Source organism: Patiria miniata, unplaced genomic scaffold (genome assembly GCF_015706575.1).
Source record: "Patiria miniata isolate m_02_andy unplaced genomic scaffold, ASM1570657v1 HiC_scaffold_6, whole genome shotgun sequence".
Classification (NCBI taxonomy): domain Eukaryota; kingdom Metazoa; phylum Echinodermata; class Asteroidea; order Valvatida; family Asterinidae; genus Patiria; species Patiria miniata.
Genome location: NW_024037073.1, coordinates 7,395,330 through 7,421,545, shown reverse-complemented (window position 1 = coordinate 7,421,545; position 26,216 = coordinate 7,395,330). Strand labels below are relative to the sequence as shown.

Below are 26,216 nucleotides of genomic sequence, written 5' to 3'. Positions count from 1 at the left end.
TCAACTTGAAACAGAACAACTGTGACCAAAATATGAAAAATATTAATGATTTCGGCTTCTAATTCGAAAGATGGGAATCAGACCATTTGACATAATTGGACTTTACTTCCCTTAAAAAAAATTCTTCAGAGCAATGAATCAAAATAAGAAAATGTAATACTCTGTAACTAAGTGTTGGAGTCAGTAGAAAATATTAAAAGAAGAATAGGCTATTCTTAATTTTTGGGAATGAAAAAAAACTGAAAATGTGGCTAGCTCGGAAGATGGACCACGGATCTGCAGGTGCTGCACAATTGATGGTGGTAATGCAATGCCTTAGCCTATCTCGTATACTTATCAAAGAGGGTGCTTTACAATATGTGGGTCAATATGTGGATTGGGTTTTCAGTCCCTGCATGATTCCGTGGGATTCCCCCCCCCCCCCTTCCCCCCGAATATTCTTCTGGGATTTTCCTCCTACCTCTAAAATTGTAATTTCTTCTCATTGTCTTCTCTGTATGGGATTCTGTCTGCTTGCGAGCTACAATACCTGGGGTGCTTTTGAGGATTCCTTAGTTTCAAAACCAGAAAATATTAACAATAATAATAATAATAATAATAATAATAATAATATGAAAAAAAGTAAGACTGCTGCAAACTGCTTACTGACTGGATGGACCTGAAATATATAAATCTAAAAATTAATGTGGCCTGACGTTGCGAACTTAGCAAGTTCTTCTTCAGAGGCTAAAACAGAAATGACAGAGGCACACTAGTTGGGTGAGTCCAAGGACCTGCTACTACACAGTCACCAATAGATAGATAGATAGATAGACTGGTTCATTAAAAATCATCGTGGCAGCACATGCCGAATTAAGATGACAATACAATGTTAAACCATTAGAAACAAAAAATCAATTAGTACGGAATTTACACAAACTGCAATAAGATAAGGTCCCCATTTAAATTGTAAAAAAAAAAAAAAAAACTTAAAAAGTGATGTTTAAAATATGATTGACACTAATGTTTGAAAAGAACAATAACACAGTAAGACTAATAGCAAATGGGAGTCAGTGCCATGTTGTAGCATTTCAGGTAGATTTATCTACAGAAGATACTATGAACAAAATGAAAAATTACAAAAATAAGGCTGTCAAATCACACTTCCTGTTGGTTAGAATATAGGCACAAGTATTCTATCATTAACCCATGTTACAAAAAGGACATGGCAAAAGAACTGCATACCTCACATCATAAGAATGTTTACTTGTGTCTGTTTTCATTTGAAAGTTTTTGTTCATTGCACATGTATTTAAAGGGTATTTATCAATGTGTATCAATGTGGATAATGATGTTTGCCGTTTGTTCAAAGTTTCAAGTACATGTATACACATTTAGAAGAAGTTATGAAGTTTATTGTTTGGGAAAAAAGAAACAAAGAAAGATAATTCAAACGATTATAAAATGGAAATGCCCGTCGACTCATTCTGTCTGTAGTAGACAGAAAACACTTCTAATTTTTGTTGTTGTTGTTTTTGTACTTGCAATAAGGTGGGCGATTCCACGGTTACTCAAGTTACATTTTTGATGTACTTTTGAGTTTCCTTGGGCTGTAATTACCTTACTGAAAAAGTTTAATAACTGTTATCCCCATGTTAGATAGAGTAGACCTAGACCTACCTAAGCACCAAAGATGACATCCAGAAAAATGTGTTATGTATGATAAACAAGACGCACAAAATCGCAACGCGGTAAAATCTTAATTTTTTGAACTTGCGAAGAGAAATGAAAGCAAGTTCATTTATAAAAAATTCCAGTCTGCTTCAATGAATAATATAAAGTTTGTAATTAAACATTCCCTAATGTTTTAAAGCCATATTTAAAAAAAAAAATGACAGTAAAATAAGGCTGCATTGCGCCTGCATAAATAGTCTGGCGCCATCCCATTACACAGTTAACAAATAATGAAATACATTCAGGGAACTCGACAAAAATGGTCATTGAACTCATGAATAAGGACCATAGCCTCAATCCTGCAAAATCCTGCGACGGTGACTGTCATCAAATTACGTTTTTGCACTTCACCGACGTATAAACAGTGTATACTCAGTGTGTTACCTCCCGAGCGAAAGTTGGAAAAATCACTTGGGTGGGACTCGAACCCACAACCTCCTGCTTTCTACACCCACCCGAGTGATTTTTCCAACTTTCGTTCAGGAGGTAACACACGGGTGCATACCTATTTTCCCCAATACCGATGTTCCCCAATACCGATGTTCCCCAAAATCCCTACCCTATAAACCTAACCCTAGCCCTAATCCTAACCCTAATCCTAAGGATTTCGGGGAACATTGGTAGTGGGGAACATCGGTATTGGGGAACATCGGGTAGACCCCGTAACACACTGAGTATACAGTGTTTATACGTCGATGAAGGGCAAAAACGTAATTTGATTTACATCACCCCAACGCAAAATTCCATCTTATGAATAGACTGTCATTATGTTCAGACTTGGCAAGTGACATCCTGGAGCAGTATGGAAGATTTCAAGCATAATCCAGCCCTATATCTATGCATTGCTGAGCAAAAACAACACAAGGTCCGGCCCAAGACCTTGACAAAGTGCATCCTACGAAATCAGTATCGCTCTTTTACCATGTAACCTCAATTCTCCAAATTCCTCCACTTTGGCAAAGAGGATTTTGAAGGATTCAGGACAGTTAGTAGTCTATGTAATAGATCCTGGCACCGGTGAAGCTGAACATTGTCTATTATACGTATACAGATTTGGCGATTAATTATGAAACTAGACTGCGTATGACCTCGAGAAACTGACCAATCAGCAGGCACCTTCTATACGCGCGTAATTCGAGCTCCCCACGTGCATAAACATCACGCCCACGATTAGTAGCATTTTTGTACAGGTTGTATTACAAAATGCAGCATCCAAATTGACCAATCACATTCACAATCTTAGTCCTGATTTTGAAATGAAATGACGTCACGCATGCTTAGATATATCAGACGTTAGACAGGAGACTAGGCTCCATGGATAATGGGTGATACTCAAACAGTTAGGGTTAATAAATAAATAAGTGCCGACTCAAAATTGTAGGGTCAGTGGGGTTACAGGAAAGACAGCATTTTTTGGGGTACCTTTATATTTATCTTCAACATTTAAAAAAATCTTATTATGTGAGTAAATATATTTATCTGTTTGGTTCCAGTGAAAGCCTTGAAGTCACAATCATGAGTCCACCATCACATAATTCCTCGGTACCAAAGATCATGGTGTTTCGTCCTAGCCTGGAGGAAATGAAGGACTTCCCAGCCTACATTGCATACATGGAGTCCATGGGAGCACACAAAGCTGGCATTGCTAAGGTTGTGCATCTAACATCAATGCATGTTGTGGGTTAACATCAGTGTCAATGTATATGGCACACTATAAAGGGAATACAATATATGACTGTCCACCACAAAGTTTCTGTGAAGTTAAAAAAACAAATCAGTAAAGTTCATTACCAGTTTCAAAGACGATACCAAAGTCAGTGTATTCCTAATTTTCTTGTTCAAGTTATTACTATTATATGTTTGTATAGTAGATCACCTATGTACTTCCACATCAATGTAAACAGGCTTTAAAGTTGTTGGAAAAATTAACCATTTCTGATTTGTTAAAACTGAAGGAAACTAAAAATTAATCATTCCTGAAAAAGCAAAACCTCTATATTGACTACTGTTTGAAGCTTTTCATGTGACGTGCCTTTTATAGCATGTCGATAATGGATACTCACATCGATTGACAGAAATGGGGAAAGTTATCAGTTCCAGTAACACCAGCAAACAGACAACATGCCAAAAAAAGGTTTCCATCTTTAATCCATGTGTTAAAATGTCGTGGATGAAAAGTGCTGGGATTAATGTTTGGTGTGAATCTTGTGAATTATCTCTTTGGCTATTGAAAACCAACATATAATTTATCGGCCTTTCATTTTGTGTGACTCAAAACTGAAAACATCTGAAATATCCTCCATGGTTCTAAAGCAATCTTCGGTTCCTGAATTTTGTTTGATAAAAATGTATCCGTGTAAATATAAAACAAGTAAAAATCCAAGTCCAATAATTTTTAGGAACTAATGCAGAGATACTGAATAAATTTCAGTGCTGTTTTTGTAAATTTAATGTTTGTTTGAATGCTTTAGATTATACCACCGAAGGAGTTTGTGGCAGCATATGACTATGACAAACTTGAAACCCTCACTATCCCAGCTCCAATTCAGCAAGAAGTAATGGGTCACCAAGGACTATACACCCAGTACAACATTCAGAAGAAGCCTCTGACATCACTTGAGTTCAGGAAACTAGCAAACAGCAGCAGGTAGGGTCAATTCAAATGACATGAGCTGTATGCATGATCTAACAACTCAAAAAAAAAAAACCTGCTGAAAACATGTACATGTATGTCGGTATGAAACATAATTTCTCTCAATCCATCTTGGCAATTGATGAGCTTTCGGTGAAGGCATCTCTTAAGAATAGGGACATTAGTATGGAGGAACAAAAAGGAAATGTGTTTGATATCACTATGGTTGGAAATTCATCAAGGCTTGTGTTAACTGTTCCCTTGGGGCTAAGGGGTTTCAACTGTTTGGCTGTTACATGCATAAATTGTGATGAAATCAATCAGAATTGACCTGTTTCCACGTTGTCTCTGGGTAGGTACAGTAAACTCTCGTTACCATAAAGTCGGATACATGTACCTTGATACTCTGTTTACCCCATTTCCATCAAGCGAATATGATTTTATGTACATTAATACCACCGTACATGTACCTCACAATACTTGTGCTGGTACCTCCGTTTTGTTCAGCCAGTCAGTCACAAAGAGGTGTAAAAAGATCACGTTATGAGTTACATGTATTACTGCCCAGCGCTTTTTGTCTTTTCACGTTTGTACACTGTGTGTACGCTGCCATTGTGATAGGAATAGTCACAGTAACCAGCCCGTAATCGCAACAGTAGTGTAAAAAGATCACAGATTTTGTTTTAATGAGTCACTCTGCCAAGCGCACTTGGTCTTTTCACGTTTGGACACTATCCGCACACTGCCATTGTCCGTAACCGCAATGATCCTGTCTTTCGAGTAAGCCTGACTGCTACTGCTAGCTCAATTGTAGCCCGCATGCTGGCAGTCCTTTGCAGTGACTGCATTGGAAACCTTGGTGTATGCCGCATGGTATTGTCTGATCACTACGCTCAGCTGCAGAGTTCGCTGGCATGCTGCTTGTCCAATCGTAGGATATCCAATCGCTAGGACAGTGGGGTGCCCATGTCATGCGATTTTTGAGTTTCCATTAAATTCCGAAAAAAACAACGACATAAAAGTACCAAAACTAATTTCACAAGCTCTGACTTGTACACGCTAGTTGAACTATTGCTTAAGTAGCCCGGCTGGCAAGTCAGAAACAAATTGGGATACGTCAAAGATGCAACACGTAATCAAGTTCCATGAGTCTACATGGAAGTTTACGGAAGTGAGAGGTCAATTCTTGGCACAAAATTTCTCTTTCACGTCATGCGACTTTTCAGTTTCCATAAAATATCCGAGTGTGATTTTCTTGTGAAATCAAAGTACCAAAACTAATTTCACAATCTCTGACTTGTACACATTAGCTTTCCTTTTATGAGGGGCCCTGAAGTGCGCTTACAGGGGTCAACTTTCAGGCTCTATACACGTTTTACATGTATGCATATTGATGTTTATGAGACACTCTATAAAAGAAAAACATACGGGCTAGTGAAAATGCCCGCGGGCTAGTTAAGAGTCTGTTTCAGTAGCCAGGCTGGCTAGTGAAAAAAAAAGGTTAAGGTTGAACCCTGTATTCAGAGACTCTTCACCACCACTACATGTACAGTTTGTATCTCCTCATCCTTTTTTGGGATGCAGATTTTAAAGTTGGTGTATGTACGTATGTGCTTTTTGGGTATGGCACCTTGAAAATAGATTTTCAAATTGACTTTTCTAGCGTTACATTAGTTATGAGCATTAGTTACGTCAGAAATGAAGCGTGCCATTTAAAACCACTTTTTGAAACTGTATAAAGGCATGCAAAAACAATAAACAAACTTATTGTTTTATTTTTTAAAATTTCTTTTGGAAAAGAAAATCCAAATTTTGAATGATGTAAATACCGACTTTAAGCTTTATTGCGTAGCCAAATCTCACTCACAATATATTAAAAAGATGGGAAAAAAGGAATTAAATGAAATATGAAGGAATACAAGGGATTAAAAGACACCAACACAACAAGAATCGAAATTTTATAGCGCTCTTATTGAAGCCCACAATAGTGCACCCTCAAGCGATTAAATAGGAAAGGTCATGTGACCACACCGGGAAAAAATTGAGCGCGGTGCGTCGCCAGACAAAACGATCCAAGAAAGAATTGCCACAGAAAGTTACGCAATTTGAAAGGTTTTTTGATATGTTTATCAATAGAATAGACACTTATACATAAGAACACTCTCCATTTGGAGAAAGTTGGTGACATAAAACCCAAAAGGAGAGTCAATTTTCAAAGGTTTTGCAGCAGATGAAAAAGATGAATTTAGAATGTTGGAAAAACTATTTTGGACAAGTGTAATTGTCTGAATAGTTTTGTGCACATGGACCCCCCCCCCACATTTTAATGTCATGGGCCCCACCCATAAAAGGGAGAGAAAAAATGGTTTTGAACTTGTTGAGGCATCCGTAAGTGATCCTGAGAGTTTCAAGATGTACCCCAAAGTGCATGGCCCCCACAAGCATATGCTTCTGTTATTAGCTGTTTCGGCAACCGGCCGAAACAGCCTTTGTTTTCGTTAAGATTTTTATTTTATTACTCTATTATTTTTCTTTTTCTGTCATTTTGCCCATTGCTTTTGTACACGTTTTTTTGGTCCCCTGCACTTTGGCCACTGAAATCCATCCGATTGCCTTTATACTCGGCACACACTTAGACCAGCACCTGCAGTTGTGCCCCTAACATTTACGTCATCATGACGTTGTCACGTGACGTCACATTATATGCGATTTTTCTGTTATGACCATTTTCTAGCAGAATTCGGCTAGATCTGACAGATTGGGCTATATCTCCAAAAGTACGATTGGGTTGAAAGTTAGTACATGTATGTACCTAGACTGGGATGTCTTATAGATGAAAATTAACTTGACATCATGATGACATCATCACGTGACATATGACGTCATATAAAATAAACATATTTTGAAGGCCTATATCTCCTGAACTACAGGTCCGATGGGGTTGAAAGTTGGTATGTATCTAGACCGGGATGTCTTATAGATGAAAATTAACTTGACGGCATGATGACGTCATCACGTGACATATGATGTCATATAAAATAAACATTTTTTGAAGGCCCATATCTCCAGAACTACATGTCCGATTGGGTTCAAAGTTGGTATGCACCTAGACCGGGATGTGTTATAGATGAACATTGAAGTGAAGTCACGATGACGTCATCATGAGTCATGTGATGTCACGTTAAATGTAATCTTTGAAAATCAATATAAAATCAACCGTGAGAGACCTGAACTTGATGTTTGCGGGAATCGATAGAATAATCCAGCTTCATTTTTGATATTACGTGTGAAATCACGTGACCCTTCCTTCCGGTTGAAACCGGAAGTGCCTTGTAATTTAAAATTGGTAAAAGATGTGAACTTGCTTTTAACGATGTATGCTCTGGCTAAGTTGCTCTTTACAGAAAAAAAAACGGGGATGTCATAAAATGTTAGAGCGCCCTCTAGCGGCAGGTTGTTATAGATGATTATAGATGAAAATTGATGTTACGTCATCAAGACGTCATCACGTGACATGTAAAGTCATAATTCAAGGCCTTATGACAATGTAATCACATATTTATGTGCCACCATTTATTATAAAGAGAACTACACATCCATTTTGGATGGAACTTACATGTGTATACTTCAGGGATGTGATTTCTCCGTTTTTTCCCGGAAATCCGTTTTTTTGGGCCTCAAAAGTCCACCAACGTGAATCGTGTGAATCCGTTGAGAAAATAGGGGGGTAGAATGTGCTAACTAATTATTCATAATGAGTTTTGCTTGCCGAAATATCCGAAATTTACTTACGGACATAAACTTCGTTGATCGATATGTACATGTATGCCGCACGCACATATTGAACACCCAATGTGAGAACGAAGTTGAAGACCATGCGTCGCCATTAGTGCGAGTATGTAGGTCTAGCTCCTGTGTCGATTCTCGAGATGCACGTGTTGCGCTGGTCAGGTGTGCAGACGAGTGCAGCATGGTACACTGGTACCCTTCGCGTGCTAACGGAATCAATGCTATGATGAAGGACCGGAACCAGTGACTACTGCAAGTACTCACAGGTTCGTTTTCCGTGCGTTTAATCGGCCGAAGTTGGATCGTAAAAATACCAAACAACCATCGATGGAAAAAGAGGATTTCTGCAAATTTATTCACAGAACGTGATCTTCATTTTCTGTGTATGTATTTTCAATTGAAATGACGAGATTGCAAAACTCGAACCTGTAGAGAAACATCGTCGCGTGTTTCTGCAGTCCTGCAGAATTTTCGGCCACGTGGGATGGGCCGTACATAGTGCAGCAATGCACACTGATACTGCGCCGGGCCGGCCGTGTGTATACGGCGCGATGTACGGCCGGCCAGACTGAATGTTTGCGGCGCTAGCGGCCGTGATGTACGTTAAGCATAATTGTGGAATGACCCACCTCAAATATATTTTTAATTAGGTGAGGCAAGTTTTAATCACTTTTGATGGCTAGTCTTGATAATTTTTGTGGCGCAAATGAGAATAACCCAGGCACAAAATAGATGAAATATAAACGATTCCTTGCTTTACTACAAATATAGAAATGGTGAAATATTTTTTTTCCAACAATACTACCGACGCTATTTTGAAAGGCATGTTATCGGAAGCAGAAGTGATTTAAGTTTACAATTTTTATTTTTTTTTTACAAAAATATTACAAGATCTCCTCTGAAATGCTCTAAAATGCACCAGAAAGCTTCTAAAAATCAAAATTTTTCGGGGCCCTTAAGCGGGCCCCGAACCCACACCGTGGCTTCGCAGGTTGTTGTATCACAACAAAAATTTGGTTCTCAACTTTGAGTACAGAAAAAAACTTTATTAGAACAAGAGTACATTTTAACAAAAAAAGGAAAATTCTTCATAAAAATAAAACAAATTCTGCTTCAGAATTTCAGAGGAAAGTGCCCAGAAATTGCCTCAGATTGCACCACAGAGCATCTAAAATTAAAAAATTTCCAGGGCCCTTAAGCGGGCCCCGGACCCCACGCTGTAATGGCTTCGCGCTTGGCGCTCGCCGGAGTTTGCACTTCATGCATAAAATTTTCAGGGGTTTTTGTCACAGACCAATCACATCCCTGATACTTGAAACTTTACATGTGACATATGTCACAAAAAAGTTACCGAAACAGCCCTGTGTTTGTCCACAAACATAAATCTAGTTTTTATATTTTCTGTTCATTTATGTTACTTGGGATTCAGGTATGCAACTCCACCACACTTTGATTATGACGATCTAGAGAGGAAGTACTGGAAGAATATTACCTACAACCCTCCCATCTATGCTGCAGACATCTCTGGCTCATTGTACAGCAAGGGCTGTAATATATGGAACATCAACAAGCTCAACACACTTCTGGATGTGATTGAAGAGGAACAAGGTAAACAAAGGGCCATCAATCTTTTCATCATTTTCACATGCGCACAAAGAGTACTATTTTGGCTGGACCCCCTCCCCTCTCCCAGAGCGTACAAACTGAAAAGAAAAATGATGGTTTCTCTGCTGTTTGGAGGGAAGAGTATTATCAGCTTTCTGGAATATTTTTGAATAGCATACGTGGTCCTCTAACCCCTATCCCCAAAATTATGATAGAGATGGATGGCCCTTAAAGTGCTTTGAGAATAATTCCTCTGGCAGTCGTTACTTATGGCCTGCATCTGATTGCCTTGCGTTTAATAATATTATAATATTACGCTCTTATCAGTGCCAGCCAGTGTTGAAGTACTCGTACTTGGTACTGGTACTCGTACTCTTACTCGAATGTCAAAGTACTCGTACTCAAAATGACGGTACTCGTACTCAGGCAGCAAAGTACAGTCGACTCCTGTTAGTACGAAATCCGCGGGACCCGGTCAATATGTTTGTATTATCCCAATTTCGTAATATCCGATGCAATGGTTACCGACCCATTGTTCACTTTTGTGTTAGCCCAATGAACATGCACGACATTCACATGCGTAATCAAAGCGAAATACAACGTTCGTGTCAGGTGTATAAAACTATCAAACAAAACTAATAAAATAATCATTTTATAAGGGTTTGTTAAAATATGTAAAATGTATGGTACATATATTCTTATTGTGATATGTAAATAAAAAACTAAACGAAAACGAACTAAAGTTATTAAAACGTCAAGGGTTGAAGACGGAGTCAACGTATCGACTGCTGTCGGAAATGTGACGACCAGAGCATAATTGTTCAATGTAAGTAAACTTTTCTGCACAAATTGTGTTGTGGAGATGATCAAATAGACATTCCTATTTTATTTTCTATACATTGTACCTTTCGTCTTTCAATGTTTAATGTCAGTAGTCTTTCCAGCAAAAATTAAGTGCGAGAGACCTTCAGACCTTGGTTCGTTTCTACATGTAATTTCCACGCGTTGATCGAAAATCCAAACTTGCTTGTACCAGCTGATGAGAAAGCGCCCTCATGAGACAGTTTCCTGAGCAATGTACATCGTGATTGGATCTTAATGTCTGACAAAAGTTTTGTCACAGAAGCAACATTGTCTTGCACCATATTTTACCCACAATTCTGTGCGTATGGTCTGCTTAATGCAGTTGGGATCGATCGTTTTTTTTCCCAGCGGTTGCCTTTTTGAAATTCATGGAACGGGAAGGGCCGATATATATTTTGCAAAGGCAATGTTTCAATAATGAATTCAAAAGATCTTGCAAGAATTATTTCTGTGGTATGGGCTAAAATGATAGTTAGGATAAGCTAGTTTGGGAGTTGATGTTTCTTAATTTGGATTCGGTTTAATCAGGTTACAAACATGAACGTAACTTTTAGACTTTTTTTAATGGCGCGGAAATCGTTTGGGGGTAAGAAAGGGTTGGTGAAAAATAGTTGATGGTTGATCTGTTATGTTTTCGTTCTTTATATTTACTGGCCAATATGATAATCTGTTTTTTTAACTGAATAAAAAGCCATTTGGATTTGTTGGGTTGGCTTTGTGATTCACTGAAACCTGCATCAGACCATGGGTTTATAGCTCCATGGTCGGACAAACTTGTCCTGGCAGCATGATTGTCCACGTAGCTCTTGTGGTCCATGTCAGCTTGGGTGCAGAAGATGTCACGTACTCGGTGATTGTTCCCGGCTTGTGGTTTCTTCTGTTGCCGTGTAGGCGTCGTTGTATCATGGTACCGGTATCATTAGCTTGCTTTCACAGGCCTTTGTTGGTAACCGCAGCCGGCGATTAGTGAACGTACCACAGTGTCGGCAAGATTAAATAACTGACTTAATCCCATTGATGACCGTAATTATGCTGCTTTCAGATTAGGTCTGAAAGAAAGAAAAAAAGCCATGAACTTAAGCTTTTGTGGTTTTAGTGTTTTTTTTTCGTAATAAATGGGTTGCTAACAATGCTTTTTTACTCAACGGGTCGTCAAAACCTTTCATAATAACGGGAAGTTTGTACTGTCCGTTTTCGTCTTTAAGCGAATTTCCCCCCATAGACATGTGCACAAATGTGCCGGGACCAAAGACGTGTTTGTAATAACCGGAATTTCGTCTTAACTGTTTTCGCTATAACGGGAGCCGACTGTACTCGTACTCGACATGTCAAAATTGTACTCGATCATCAAAGTACTGGTACTTGAATAGCAGTACTTGGGGGGGGGGGGGGAATGGTATAGCTTGACTTACCACAGCCTTATTTTATTATTGATACTTTCAGTTGGAAATGGTTGATTGGCTTGTAGAGAAATCAAAGTTTCCTGATTTTTCTATGTGCAAGTCCGAACAAACACATATAAAAGCTAGCCATGAGTGGGTATGTGTATCAGTCTGACTGGGCCTGGGCCAATTATGCACAATGAACCATTTGCCGTATGGCCGTATTCAGAAATAGAAGTACTCATACTCGGAATACAAGCACTCGAAAGTACAAGTACTCGTACATGTACTCTGAGACCTGAACTTGTACTCGGAAGTACAGGAATTTGTACTCGTACTTGGCAACGTAGGTACTTGGCAGTACTCGGTACTCGGGAAAAAGTACTCGGTACAAAAAAAAAAAGTACTCAACTACAACCCTGGTGCCAGCCTGTGCAAGAGATGATTAAACATAACGTTATTTATTAGGAATATCCTTGAACATAAAATACATAGCAATTACTTAGTAAAGAAGCAGTACTTCAGGAACATTACATTGCATCTAGGTAAATATACACAGATGGCTGTCCTGTGACTTTTTATTCTGTTCCTGTGTCTAAATTTCTAATTTGTAGTGCATCCAATTATAACACCCCTCCCCCCCCCAAAAAAGGGGTGAACAAGTTTAGCTATATTCATTGTTTTCAGAACCACACATACTCACAAAAGAGATTTATTCACATGGTGCTACCGCAAACTTATCTTGTCTTATATTCATTTATTTATATGAAATCTTCCCCACAAGGTGTGAAAATCGAAGGAGTTAACACTGCATATCTGTACTTTGGAATGTGGAAGACCACATTTGCCTGGCATACAGAAGACATGGATCTGTACAGTATTAACTACCTGCATTTTGGAGCCCCTAAATCCTGGTAAGCCTACTGTTCTGCTATTTTTTAAAGACCTTTGACCCGTGTGTTTATCATTCTGTTAAAAATGTAGATCTAGAATGCGTGAATTGAATATTAACCCTAACCGCCCTGAATCCTCCAAAATCCTTTTTGCAAATTGGAGGAATTTGCAGGATTGAGGTTACATGGCAAAAGTGCGTTGCTGATTTCGGAGTACGCACTGTGTCAAGGTCTTGGGCCGGACCTTGTGTTGTTTATGCTCAGCCGTGCATAAATTTAGTCCTTGATTATACTTGACATCCTCCGCACTGCTCCAGGATGTCACTGCCTCTGCCTCATCCTATTGACAGACATAGCCGGAGGATTTTGCAGGATTCAGGCAGTGGTCATCCCTCCATGGACCATATTCAAGAAATAGCGGAGGAATTTGCAGGATTGAGGCTATATGCTATTTTTCCATGAGGCCAAGTGGAGGATTTTGCAGGATTGAGGCTACATCCTAGCAAAAAGGCCTAGGGAGTTAGGGTTAAACACATGTTTCATTATCTGTTACGTATGCAATTGTTACAGAAGATGTTTTTCAACAGATGTTTTTCAACAGATGTTATTGAACAGAATACGTTTAACAAGAATGCGTCCAGCATTTCTCAGCACTAGTATGTGCAAGAGTCAGTAGTCCATGAACTCTCATCAAGCATCCAGCATATTGCACTGACCTTTTGCAGACATTTTTATGTAACAGGATCACTGTTTCAGTCAAGAATATGAAGTGGTCGGGGTAGCCCTTCCAAACAATCGTTTGTTTTGAGTGGCCAACTGGAGATTATCTTCATGAATGCTCGAACATAAAGTGAAGGATTTGTTAGCTGTTAATCAATATGTATTTTAAAATATCTCCAAGTCAGAATGCTGTAATATTCATGCATTTGAGTGTTTCTATATATTTCAGGAACACATGCTGTTCCCACTGTGCTTTTACAGATTGATGCTGCTCCAGATACATACAACTAAACATAGGTAATAACTAAACATTAACGTGTAATGTCAGATCTGAATAGAGAATGTCTTGATTCTGCAGGTATGGGATTCCGCCAGAGCATGCCAAGAGGTTAGAAAGACTTGCATCTGGTAAGCAACATACAATCTCAGCTGTGTATACAATCTAACTGTGATCCTTAACAACACAACCACAAGCTTTAATCGTACACGTATTCTTCGTACACGTTTGCCTGAGTTTGAAAAAAAAAATCCTTCCTTTTTTTAAAAGTTTAACTTCATAATAAAAAATTAAAAATATGTTTAGCGTCCCCGCCCGTTTCCTTTTTGGAGGCCACCTTTTTTTTTTTTTTTACCCCAAAAATGATACATTTTCAACAGTGACATCATTTTCAAAAGATGGACATTTTTGCTTATTTGTCTGTTGCATGTAGCCCATATAAAGCTGGTGTGTCTTTTCCTGAGTCCAATGGCGGCCATTTAAAAAAAGTGGCGGCCATCTTTAAAAAAAAAGCCCGTTCAGGCGGCCATTTTGAAGGGGAAAAAAGGGCCTCCTGCTTCCTTGTTGTGTGGCAAAATATTCCTTATTGCAGTATTAACCCTCCTATTCAAACATACATTCTGTGCCAAGTAGTCCTTTCAGTCAAAATCAAACAAGCGACTGTTTTCAACAGTTAAGAATTCTCAGCCTACATAAAGTAGGAATGACCAGCTGGGACTGTTTAAGTAACTTGATACAGCTACGCCTTGACCCCAGGTGAGTGATAAAAGAGCTGTATCTTGACTTGCCTGCTTTGTCTTTTGACCCAGTTTGACTAGTCACAGTGCTTGCTTGACATAATTATGATCTGGTTGCTGGTGACTAGTGGAAGTGAATTTTTGACTGCCTGTGACTGTTTACATAGGAGGGTTAATTAATCGATTAAAAATGTATTTATAATCAATCACAGAACAAATCTACTTCAGGTCACTGTGCACGAACACAAATGGTATAAAAAAGTATGCACTTTAAAGGGATGAGACCCAAGTAAACATAATTAAAGAAACCTTTAAAGAAAAATATCTGAACACTTGGAAAGAAAAAAGAAATCAAATATTACGCTTCAATAAAAATGATATCAAAACTTTAGGTCAGAATATATTCAGAGCGGTGAGTTGTTCTGGTGTTGAGCTGCTAAGGTAACACAAATTGTTCCAGTTGTTCCATAAATGATATAATGGTGTTTTGTTTTTGTTGAAAGGGAAGATACAATATTTGCAAACATCCAAAAACGAAATGATCACAATCATGAAATACCTTACTGGATTGTTAGGGAATAACAGTCTAAGCATCCTGTAAAATGGTAACTCCTGGGGTGCTGACAATTTCAAATAAAGTTTTATTTTTTTCTAACGCTGGTCGGCTGACCAGCGTTGGAGAAAACTGTTTTTTTTTTCTTCAAAAAGTGCTCCTAATTTTTCAAATGTAGTTATTCCGCATTTTCTTTGCAATTGATTACACACCTGTGGAAGAGTACAAGCCAGCTAGACTGATTCTCTGACCTTACAATTCCTCATAGTCTATAAAGTGCTTTGTTTCATCTTAAGTGAGGTCAGGGAACCAGACTACAAGAACATGATTGGTTTTCTTGGTTTTTCCAGCATCTACAAGCCCAAAAAGTGAAACAAGTCAGTTTAACAATATTTGCTATAACATACTAATCCTCCAAATCCATTTATTTCTGAAAATTGTAGCAAAAGCATGTAATGTACATTCCTTTTGACAAGTATCACTTTATGGTTATCACCAATTTTACCACAAACGTCATAGAAATGTCTGTTGTTTGCATCAAACAAATCATTACGCATATGTTTTTATCACCGCGATGGTGAATTGCGAAGGAAACTTGTAAAATAACACTGGTTTCTTTTCGAAATAATGAATGTACATGTAAGTTGGCCAACAAATAAATGCAAGTAGTTTCAATTGAAAATGTTGTCGAGTGGCATTTTGGAAGACAGACAAGACAACAGGATTAAAAATGTTTATTATTTTTGTTTGATTAATTTTTTTTTTAACTTGTTGATTAAAAGTTGACTTGGTTATCAGTGTGGACTTTGACCTCGCTATACAAATGTTCATGAAGTTTGAAACCACATTTTGCAGATACCGGTAGTAGATACAATGAAAAATTCTTTTCGTATTATCTGATTTATTTTGAAGTTGCATTGATCCTTGTTTTTGCTACAGGTTTTTTCCCACAGAGCTTTCAAATTTGTCCCAATTTTCTAAGACACAAGATGACATTGATCTCACCACAGATATTGAAGAAGTACTCAATCCCATATGACAAGGTCAGTCTTCAGTTAATTAAAGTAATACTTCCAAATTAATGCATTGTGTGAGAATTGAAAGTAAACAGTAAATCAAAAGGTTGAAAATACAAATCTTACAAATGCAGTATAGAACTGCATTTTGTTCATGTTTAATTTTTTGTTATGATTTACCTTAGCCTGCATTTGGTATTCTTTTCTTACAGGGTGAGTCAAAAAAAGGGGAACCCAAACTCCCAAAATTATATTTCATCTTGAAAAAAAATATTTAGCACCAAACAAAATAATGACTGAAAAGCCAATTTCATAAGCTACTTTTAGGTTAAAAAAATTGCTGAAATAGCTCAATCGGAATCCGTTCAAAGAATATTACCATGTAAATGCAATGACCCTAAAATCTGTTTCGTCCAAAAAAAAGCAGTTTATTGTGTATTTGTACTGTTTGGAACAACAAAGAAAATGACACAGAATACTTGCTTTAACAACTGTAAACAGCTGTAGTACAAAATATCTTTATTAATAACCCTGGTTAGGCAAACAATATGATTTATAATATCCCTTTTTTGATCAGACGGGCCTTCAAAAGGACTTTGTTGAATATTTTCAACTTTTAAACTGAGGTTTTATCGCTGGTGATATTAGGAGACAGTTGTGACGACGAGTCTTGAAATTGCATTTTTGATCAAAAGAGGTTTTAAGGTCATTGTGTTTAAATGGTAATATTCTTTGAACGGATTGAGCAATTTCAGTATTTTTTTTTCATCTAAAAGTACCTTATGAAATTGGCTTGCCAGTCAATATTACTTTGGGTGCCACATTTTTTAAATATGAAATATAATTGTTGGGGTTTGGGTTCCGCTTTTTTTTTACTCACCCTGTATATCATTGCTGAGGGCTTGATACGTGTTCAGAGCAAAAAGGGACAACTTTACTGACAAGCATCCTAAATATTGTGTGCAATATGAGATTATTGTGCAGTTATCAGATTGTAAATTTAAATTTTTAGATTTTCATTGGAAACCTCTGTCGTGTGCCACTCAAAATGTAAAAGTTGGTTCTCCAGAGCAGTTATGTACATATAAATTTGTCATAGCTACTGCAAAATTGGTTGAAGTTTGGTACTGAAGATGATTATAGACCATCCTTTATTTCCGTTTATGCAATGACTCCTCAGTTCCAGTTTACCAGATTGTTTTTGTACTAAAGTTGTTTTGATTAGTTTATATGAGGTTAAAGGATTAAATACATAATTTGTTTTATTCTTAGATAACACAAGAAACAGGAGAGTTCATGGTTACTTTCCCTTATGGTTACCATGCTGGCTATAACCATGGCTATAACTGTGCCGAGTCAACCAACTTTGCTTCACTTCGTTGGATTGATTTTGGAAAGAGGGCAAAATGTGTATGTATACTTTGTACTTCATGCAGTTTCCTCCTTCTAGGGATGTTATACATGTATTTTTTTCCAGTCTGTAACTAGTAGTAATAATCAATAAGATTACCAAATCAGTGCCTTGTGGATGTTAGTGAACATGTCTGTAGCATATGGGTTGGTCTGTGTTGACATATACGCCCAGTGAAACATTACCTACCTTGTGCGTAGGGTCTGTTCTAGTGTTTGTAGAAAGCAACAGGGATTACAATATTCCAGAGTATTCCAAGAACGATCCAGGTGATGTTCAAGGGGTACTTGAGTGGTCATACATGAAAATGTGACTGGAGCAGGTTTCGATCAGTGAAATCTTGTAACATGGTATACATTGTTGGTGTTGTAAAAGTGCCTGTTCATGTAGGTACACCTTAATGTATTTAGTTTAGTGCTGGACAGAAACACCAGTACCCAATATCCGACCAAAATGGCAGGTACACAGTCAAAAACATTTTTGGTTTTGATAACAGAAACCTTGTGTTGCTCATTCTGACATAACTCTTCTGATAGGGAAACACAAGATGTTATTGATCAGTTGCTGATGCCTTTCTTCCAAGGAATACTTGCATTGAATCCAGTCTCTGATAAGTTCTGTCTTGGGATTTTTTGTTTCAATTCAGCTGTCTTAGAGACAGGTTTGCACTAATGTGTGGGTCACGTATTGTAGGAAACACCATACTTGTGTGTTTATGTTTTTAATGAATGGTTCCTTGAGTACCTGGCCATTAATTCAACAGGGACCTGGTTTCAAAAGGACCTGTACAATCTCACACCTCATTTAGTTTGACCAACATACCGGGGATACACCTTACTTGTGCTTACATAAAGTTTGCTGATTGTATCAACAGTGTTCCTGTCAGAGGGACTCGGTAAAAATCAACATGGAACCATTCATCAGGATCTTCCAACCACATCGCTATGATGCATGGAAGCAGGGTAAAGACATGGTCTACATCGAGGATATTGACAAACCTAGTAGTGGAATGCAGTCCCAAAATGTCATGGAGTATAACAGGTAAATATTGTCAATGTGTTACTTCTGGTAGCCATGGAGCCCCATCAAATCAAACTGTTTGTTCATCAACTGAATGTCTGAAATCTGAATGAAGATGGTTACTTTATTTTCAACTTTGCAGTTTTTACTGCGTTCATTACCGGTAGAGCATTACTACATGCAATGTCTCCAGAGGGTGAAAGCCATGACACATCCACTTTTCTCTTAGCGCGTGCAGCAGGAAAGACATATTTTTCTATAGAACTATAGAATATACTATTCTATAGACTATACTATCTGTCACGATATGCCTATGTGGCATCAGCCTGGACCTATCCTCATTTTTCCGCCTAGGTATGGGATGACATTTCGCCCCATTGCGGCAGAGCACACACTCCATATTGCATGACCGTTTCTAACCAGTTGCCTTGACTGATCTCCGAAATTGCTGCCATGGTTCAGTATTAAATGAGCTATCGAATGTTTTGACATCCATGTTGTCGGACCATAGGCATTCCTTACAGCCATCTATGGTTGTGTGCGTGATCATAGCTCAATCAGCAGCACACTGCTCAACTGCAAGCACGGATTTATGCAGAAATACTCCCAATGGCTACACATTGTGGCATATTCAACTGGGTATTCTACAGCTGTATGCTTCCAACTTCATACGCTATCTCTCAGCTTTTATACTGGCTCACTATTAAACGCAAAGAATTGCCCAGGAACACATTTGTTGGTAGGCACTATGTACAGTCAGCTCCCGTTATTATGAAAACAGTTAGAAATTCCGGTTCTAACAAACTCATATCTTCGGTCCTAGCAAAATTGTGCAAATTTCTATGGGAAGAAATTCGCTAAAGACGAAAATGGACAGTATGAAATTTCTGTTACAACGAAAGGTTTGGCAACCCCGTTGCGTAAAAAAAATTTGTTAGCGACCCATTTTGTGCAAAAAAAACACACAAAAGCTTTTTGTTCTGTCTTTCAGACCTAATCTGAAAGCACATAATTACGGTCATCAATAGGTGAAGTAAAGAATGAAAACACACCAGATCAACAATTTTCCACCAACACTTTATTACCCCCAAACGATTCCTGCACCATTAAAAAAAGTCTGAATGTTACCTTCATTGTTCGTAACCTGATTGAAACGAATCCAAACTTAGAAATATGAAATCCCAAAATTATCATTTTAGCTCGTACCACACAAATAATTCTTCCAAGATCTTGTGAATTCCTAATCCAAACATTGCTTTCGCAACATTCACCGAAAGTAAGATATCGGCACTTCCCATTCCGCAAATTTAAAAAAAGGCAACCTCTGGGGAAAAAAAAACGATCATCTTGTCACTGCATTATGCAGACCATACGTACAGGATTGTGGGTAAAATATGGTGCAAGCCAATAAGCTCACGTTGCTCCTGTGACGAATATTTCACAAGTCATTAAGATCCAATCGTGATGTACCATTATGACATCAATGCTCAGGAAACTGTCTCATGAGGGCGCTTTCTGATCAGCGGATGGTACTTTTATTGTAGGATCGTACCAGCTTGTACACGTTATGTTGTAGTCTCAAACCCATCTGCCTATAGTGCTATTCAGCATATGTGGTAATGCTTTACAGGTTTTGAACACAGTAGAATCTCCCGTCCCCCCCCCCCCCCCCCCCCCGAATTGTGGGCTGATTCTACTAACAAGTACTTACCAGTAGAGCGCCGCCCCGCCTCCCCACTCTCACTTCCGCATTTACTTATGCACTTGTACCCTCCAGAAAAGGGGATGTGTCATGTCAGATGAAATGCAAGGTACTGTGGGAAATGGCTAACGCCGTCTAGGAAATATTGCATATGTAGTAATGATCTGTAGGTAGCTCCTCACTAGTAGAATCAGTCCACACTTCTGTGAGAGGGGGTGGGGGATTTCCAGGCTGTGATATGAACAGCAAAATTGCCAGCCATCTCGCACTGCATTGTAATGTACATTGTAATGCACATGCCATGGAACTGTTATTTAAATTTGTTTATACTGCAAGATATTAAAAAGTGGAGATGTTTGAAACACAGCAAGAGTAATACCTTTCTGTTGATGGCGATACTAACACTTTGAAAGGGCCAATGCAATAGACCTTTTTTTAATGGGATCCTGGAAATGCTACCATGATTTCTGTTATAACCTTCTTAAAACTTGATGTCAAGGTTGAATACCAAGGTCAAAGGTTATATGAGGTCAAGCTGCATAATAGGCTGAACATGTAAAATTGGTCTCATTTGAAAAGTTTAAGTCTAATTGGAACCACTTGGGTCATAGATGCAACATGGGAACCTTCAAATGATAATGATGTCAAAGGTCACACATCAAGGTCATGGACGCTATACTATAAGTCTTGATAGTTACGGATCATTGATTGTACATCGTCCTTGAATTTTGAAATGTGTATCTTTCAAAATCTAACATCTTCAAACTACTGCTATTTATCTCCAATAAATATGTCATTAGGTGGGAAAATATCTTATTAACATGAATGACTGAAATAATTCAAGTACACTCACTGTCACAAAACATCTCTCTTGCTAGTAAATAAGGAATGTGATCTTTCTGTGTGCCTCACACAAGCAGAAATATATTTGGTAAAGTTACACAAATCGGAGGGCATTAAAACTGCAGGGCAATCATTTGATAGCATGGCGATTGGTGCTTTTAAAACTGTCAAGCCTTCTGCCACACTTTCAAGACAAAGACCTACCATAGCAACGACACAAAGCTCCCACAAGTCCCTTGGACAAAAAAATCCTTCTCACACTTCCCGCAATGACGTACAGGTCATCTAACTACTTAATATAAAAACTTACTTTGAATGTACGTGCTAAATGCAAGGGACTTTTTGACAGTATTGCTTTGTACCTTTGATTTGTATGCAGAAGAAATTGAAACCTTTTTTTTTTTTAGGCAAATCTGTTCCCAGATCCTGGTAGTTTAAATACCTGGAAATCACCCCATCATTTTGTTCTTATTTTTAAGTCCTAGAAAATCCAATGATGATGGAATGCCGCTCAAGACCAGACGTCAACCACTGCACAAAAAGGATGGGAGACGTGTCAAGACAGGAACAACAAGTCAACGAAAACGTAACCATAAAGAGTTGCATAAGGAAGATGAGGAATCCAATGTGCAGACAACATTAATCATGCAACAACAGACTGCATCGCTTACAACCCCAATTGTAAGCATTGAGATAGAACCTTTGCAAGCAGCTACTACAGTCACTTACAGTGATGTGCCAAGGGTCTTGAGCAGCTTGGAAACAACTGTACAAGAAGATATTGTCAATGAGAGTGAGGAGCCTAAACCAAAAATACCTCGCAATGAGCTGCCATCACCAAGTCCTGACCTTTCAGAAAGCAGTACTCTAAAAGCCAAGAAAAAGACCTCCAATTCTGGAAAGGGGGATTCAAAATTGAAAAAAAAGCTTTCTCACAAATACAAGGAATCTAGAACTGAGCATTTGGACTCGGAGAGAATCAATGCAAAGTCAAAAAAGAAACATCCAAAATGTACGAAAGAGAAATCCAAGTCAAAAAATAAAGAAAGTAAACTAATGAGAGAAACGAAACCAGCTGCAGAGATGTCCATACATGTAAGTGCAGGAGTTGGCATACACAATCAAACTGAAGACCATCAGAATGTTTTTACCTCTAATGATGGCCTTCTGAAAGCGAGTGGTAAATATTCCCATCAGAAGACAAAAGTAAAACCACAGAAAACAGGGTTACTGTTGGAACAGGAGAAAGCAAGAAAGAAAAAGAAACTCAAATCCCAGAAAACTGCATTGCTGAAGCTGAAAGATGGAGTAAAAAGGGAGCATGCATACAGCAGCAGCCCAAGCAACCAGCAATCCAGAACAACCAGCCAGACGACCAGCAGTCCAGACCTTCATAGAAACAAATCCAACCACAAGAAAATCAAGCTGAATAAACTTGTAGAAAAATCTACAAAGACCGAGACAAATACTACAGAGGAACAACTGGGCTACTTATCAACAGACAAAGCTGGAACAAAAGTTAAACATGAAGGATGTATGCAAGAGTTGCTATCCAAGTCAGCAGATAAAATGGCAGATCAGAATTGCATGGAGTTAACATCAAAGAGCAAAGCAGCTGCCAAGACTTCAGGACCAAAGGGAAAAGCAAAGCACGGTAATGGATAGATTTGGGAAAACAGTAACAAAACTGACAAACTCTTTTTGGATGGCAAGCTTTGTGCTTGTTCTGAAGATCATTGCATTGAATAGAAATCAGATATGTTTTTGGATCAAGTAGGACCCATTTTTGGTACCATTTTCTCCCCTTGCCCTTTTGGGGCTAGTCTGAGAATCAGCCGTTATCCAGGGAGCCAAATCCTGTATAACATCTGATATATCTAGACATATACATATATGCAAGCTGTGCGCCAGCCAATCGGAGTCGACTTTACTAAATCGTGACGTCATTTCATTTCTAAATCAGGACTAAATGGTGTGATTGGTCAATTTGAAAGCAGTGTTTTGTAATACAACAACAGCCGGGCGCGATATCGCGTAACATACAGAGTGCGTGACACATTTTTAAAAAATCCATTGTCTATGACGCGCAACGGATGAATGACCGAAGACCCGATATAGAAAGCTGATTGGTCAAAATATAGGCGGTCAAGAGGTGGGGTCTTGCCTAAGTAATCAGCGAATCTGTTCACGCGTAATAGACCACGGCATTCCTATTACATAGACTATTTTGGGGCTAGGGAGAAAGGGGAGTTTGTCTGTTTTTTTTTATGCCGAGCCTATGTGAGCTTCTAGACTGATATCTTGCAGACGTTTTGATGTCAATTTCATAACTGGATGTACTTTTTTTGCAAAATGTCCTGGGGTGCCTGAAAATCTTTTATCATTGCCCATGGACATAAAAATGCACTAATTATACAGACATTAACCCTAACTCCCTAGGCCTTTTTGCTAGGATGTAGCCTCAATCCTGCAAAATCCTCCAATTGGCCTCATGGAAAAATAGCATATAGCCTCAATCCTGCAAATTCCTCCGCTATTTCTTGAATATGGTCCATGGAGGGATGACCACTGCCTGAATCCTGCAAAATCCTCCGGCTATGACTGTCAATAGGCCGAGGCAGAGGCAGTGACATCCTGGAGCAGTGCGGAGGATGTCAAGTATAATCAAGGGCTAAATTTATGCACGGCTGAGCATAAACAACACAAGGTCCGGTCCAAGACCTTGACACAGTGCGTACTCCGAAATCAGCAACGCACTTTTGCCATGTAACCTCAATCCTGCAAATTCCTCCAATTTGCAAAAAGGATTTTGGAGGATTCAGGGCGGTTAGGGTTAATGGCATCTCTTTATCTGTTTATATGGCTAACTCTCCTACCTTCTAAAACATTTTCATCATAAGGAAAAAGGTGTTGAGGAAACCATGATATACTTGTAGATCTAGTATTATGACACGACACATGACATATTGAGTGATGCAGAGTTTTGTTCTTTTTCAGCAACACTGGAATTAATGTTATGTATTGACAGATCCGGGTACTTGATTACTGTACATTCACAAGGCCCCCATCAATGGATAAACTATTGTGTATGCTACTTTAAAGTTGGTATATACATGCTTTTTCAAAATTTCAATTTTCTTTTCTGAACGAAATTTAAAGGATGCAGCGTAGTATAAACGAGTCCTGTTTATTACGTCACGATTTACTATGTTTTGGTTGCTGCCCCCAACGACGACTTTTACACAAATTGCACGTTGGGGTCGAAACAGGACCTGAAAAACAGCTCTCAAAAGTACCTTTTGTACTCATTTCATGACAGACACAATAGTCGTTTTTATTTCATCACACCTTAGGCTACATATACCCGAAAAATGACAGAAATGTCTTCGAGCATTTCACAACCTCTTTAAACTCGAAAATAGCACAGGGAATGCAAATTTAAATAGTGATTGAAATGAATGGTACTACATTTGCCTCAAAATCCATTTGTGTCATTATTTGTGTCACTGCCTACGAAATTAGGCAAACGCCACCAAACTCTGATCTCAGTAGCTTGTATACAGAGTTTATTTTGTGTCTGTCATAGCATCTAACTATGCAAATGTACATAGTACAGGCATGCAACTTTTCCTCGGATCAGCTGATTTCCTTGTTTTTCACTTCACACTTATGCCATTCAAAATTGAAAATCACTGTACAAAGTCTTGTAAAGATTGAAGTTTCCTCGTTTTTCCTTTCTTCCAAGTTGCATGCCTGATAATAGCACTTTCTCTTTCATTTTTTCTTTTGGTTAGATTTCACTTCACAAGAGTTTGCCACAATGAAAGTTTGGGCTCGTTCTATGAATGGTCTGTGGGTGACCCAGCCACATAGCTATGACATGGAGCTTGCATATAACTTGTCCATGGCGGACCAGAGACCAGGCTGCTGTATTTGTATGCTGTTCTACAATGAGAAGGTGGGTTTCTTAACAAGTTTGAATCGGGAATATTTTGACATCGACCAGACCCAGGCGCGGGATTGTTTTTCACGAACGTCGATGCCAGACGGGTTCAGGCCGTCATCTGTGGGTAGCACACCCTGATATTTCTGGCCTCGCTCCCTGTGAGCGGGACGCAGACAGATATTCCCGGCCTCGCTCGTTACGTGTTTATCTGTCATCCGTTCTGAATACCACAAAACCTTTGCGTGTATAGGCCTACACATCATCCGACGTGAACTGGTGAATCATCCTTGTTCAAGTTGTCTTCCCACAGTACCTTTTCATCACTTTTCTTGATACTTCAATGCCTGTTTAAATCCAGCAGTCAGCCAGACCGCATATTAAACCTGTTTACAGAGCATTTTCTGCATATTCAATACAAGGCTTCACCTCACCTGGAGGCTGTCCCTCGCCTGGAGGCTGTCCTTGTAAATTTGATTGTTATTCACTCATCCAACAGCCTTCAGGTTATAGCCTACAGTATGTGAGCACTGGTTCAGTACAGGGTACCATAGAAAAAACGTCCAACTCCAGAATAATATGCCAGGCATTCTGGCAAAAAATCAGACAGAACTGGGCAAAGGTCAAAATGAGGGTTTGTGAGTATTAGGAAAGAGAAATAAAAATATTCTAACAAGACTGTTTGTTGCACTACAATCAGACGTATCATCTACAATACTGAGAAAAAGTTTCAAATTCAAGTTTTGTAGTCATGAAAATGAAAGATGCCAATTATTAATCCTTTAAAACACTTTCATTCCACACTTTTTATACTAGTAGACATCAAAGATTACAAATAATCTGAAAATCCCCCCAAAACACTCACCCCCTTTCGTTTTTTTCCTTTTTTCTCCACAACAGCCTGTGCCCAGTTCTATCTTTTTTTGCCAAAATGCCTCACATATATCTGCCTAATCATGTGTAACATCATGTGTAACATCATGTGTAACATGTGAATACGGTACCTGATATAAAGCGCCGTAATATGAATAAACACTATCCATTGCATAGTTATGACCCATAGGTCATCCTCAGTTATTCATCACACGCACAACACACACACATATGAGTGCACCC

At 38.6% G+C, this 26,216-nt stretch overlaps 1 protein-coding gene across 2 annotated transcripts in view; it reads left to right on the top strand.

Moving 5' to 3' along the window:
* Positions 1-26,216, top strand: part of LOC119742938 (lysine-specific demethylase 4C-like) — a 46,852-nt gene that overhangs the window by 6,847 nt on the left and 13,789 nt on the right. For both annotated transcript variants that reach the window (XM_038219210.1, XM_038219209.1), the window contains exons 2-11: positions 3,207-3,363; positions 4,185-4,360; positions 9,564-9,742; positions 12,770-12,899; positions 13,957-14,006; positions 16,105-16,208; positions 17,454-17,591; positions 18,467-18,633; positions 21,637-22,811; positions 24,952-25,115. In XM_038219210.1, the coding sequence (XP_038075138.1) occupies positions 3,229-3,363; positions 4,185-4,360; positions 9,564-9,742; positions 12,770-12,899; positions 13,957-14,006; positions 16,105-16,208; positions 17,454-17,591; positions 18,467-18,633; positions 21,637-22,811; positions 24,952-25,115 (2,418 nt within the window). In that variant the 5' untranslated portion in view covers positions 3,207-3,228. The remainder of the gene's footprint in view (positions 1-3,206; positions 3,364-4,184; positions 4,361-9,563; positions 9,743-12,769; positions 12,900-13,956; positions 14,007-16,104; positions 16,209-17,453; positions 17,592-18,466; positions 18,634-21,636; positions 22,812-24,951; positions 25,116-26,216) is intronic.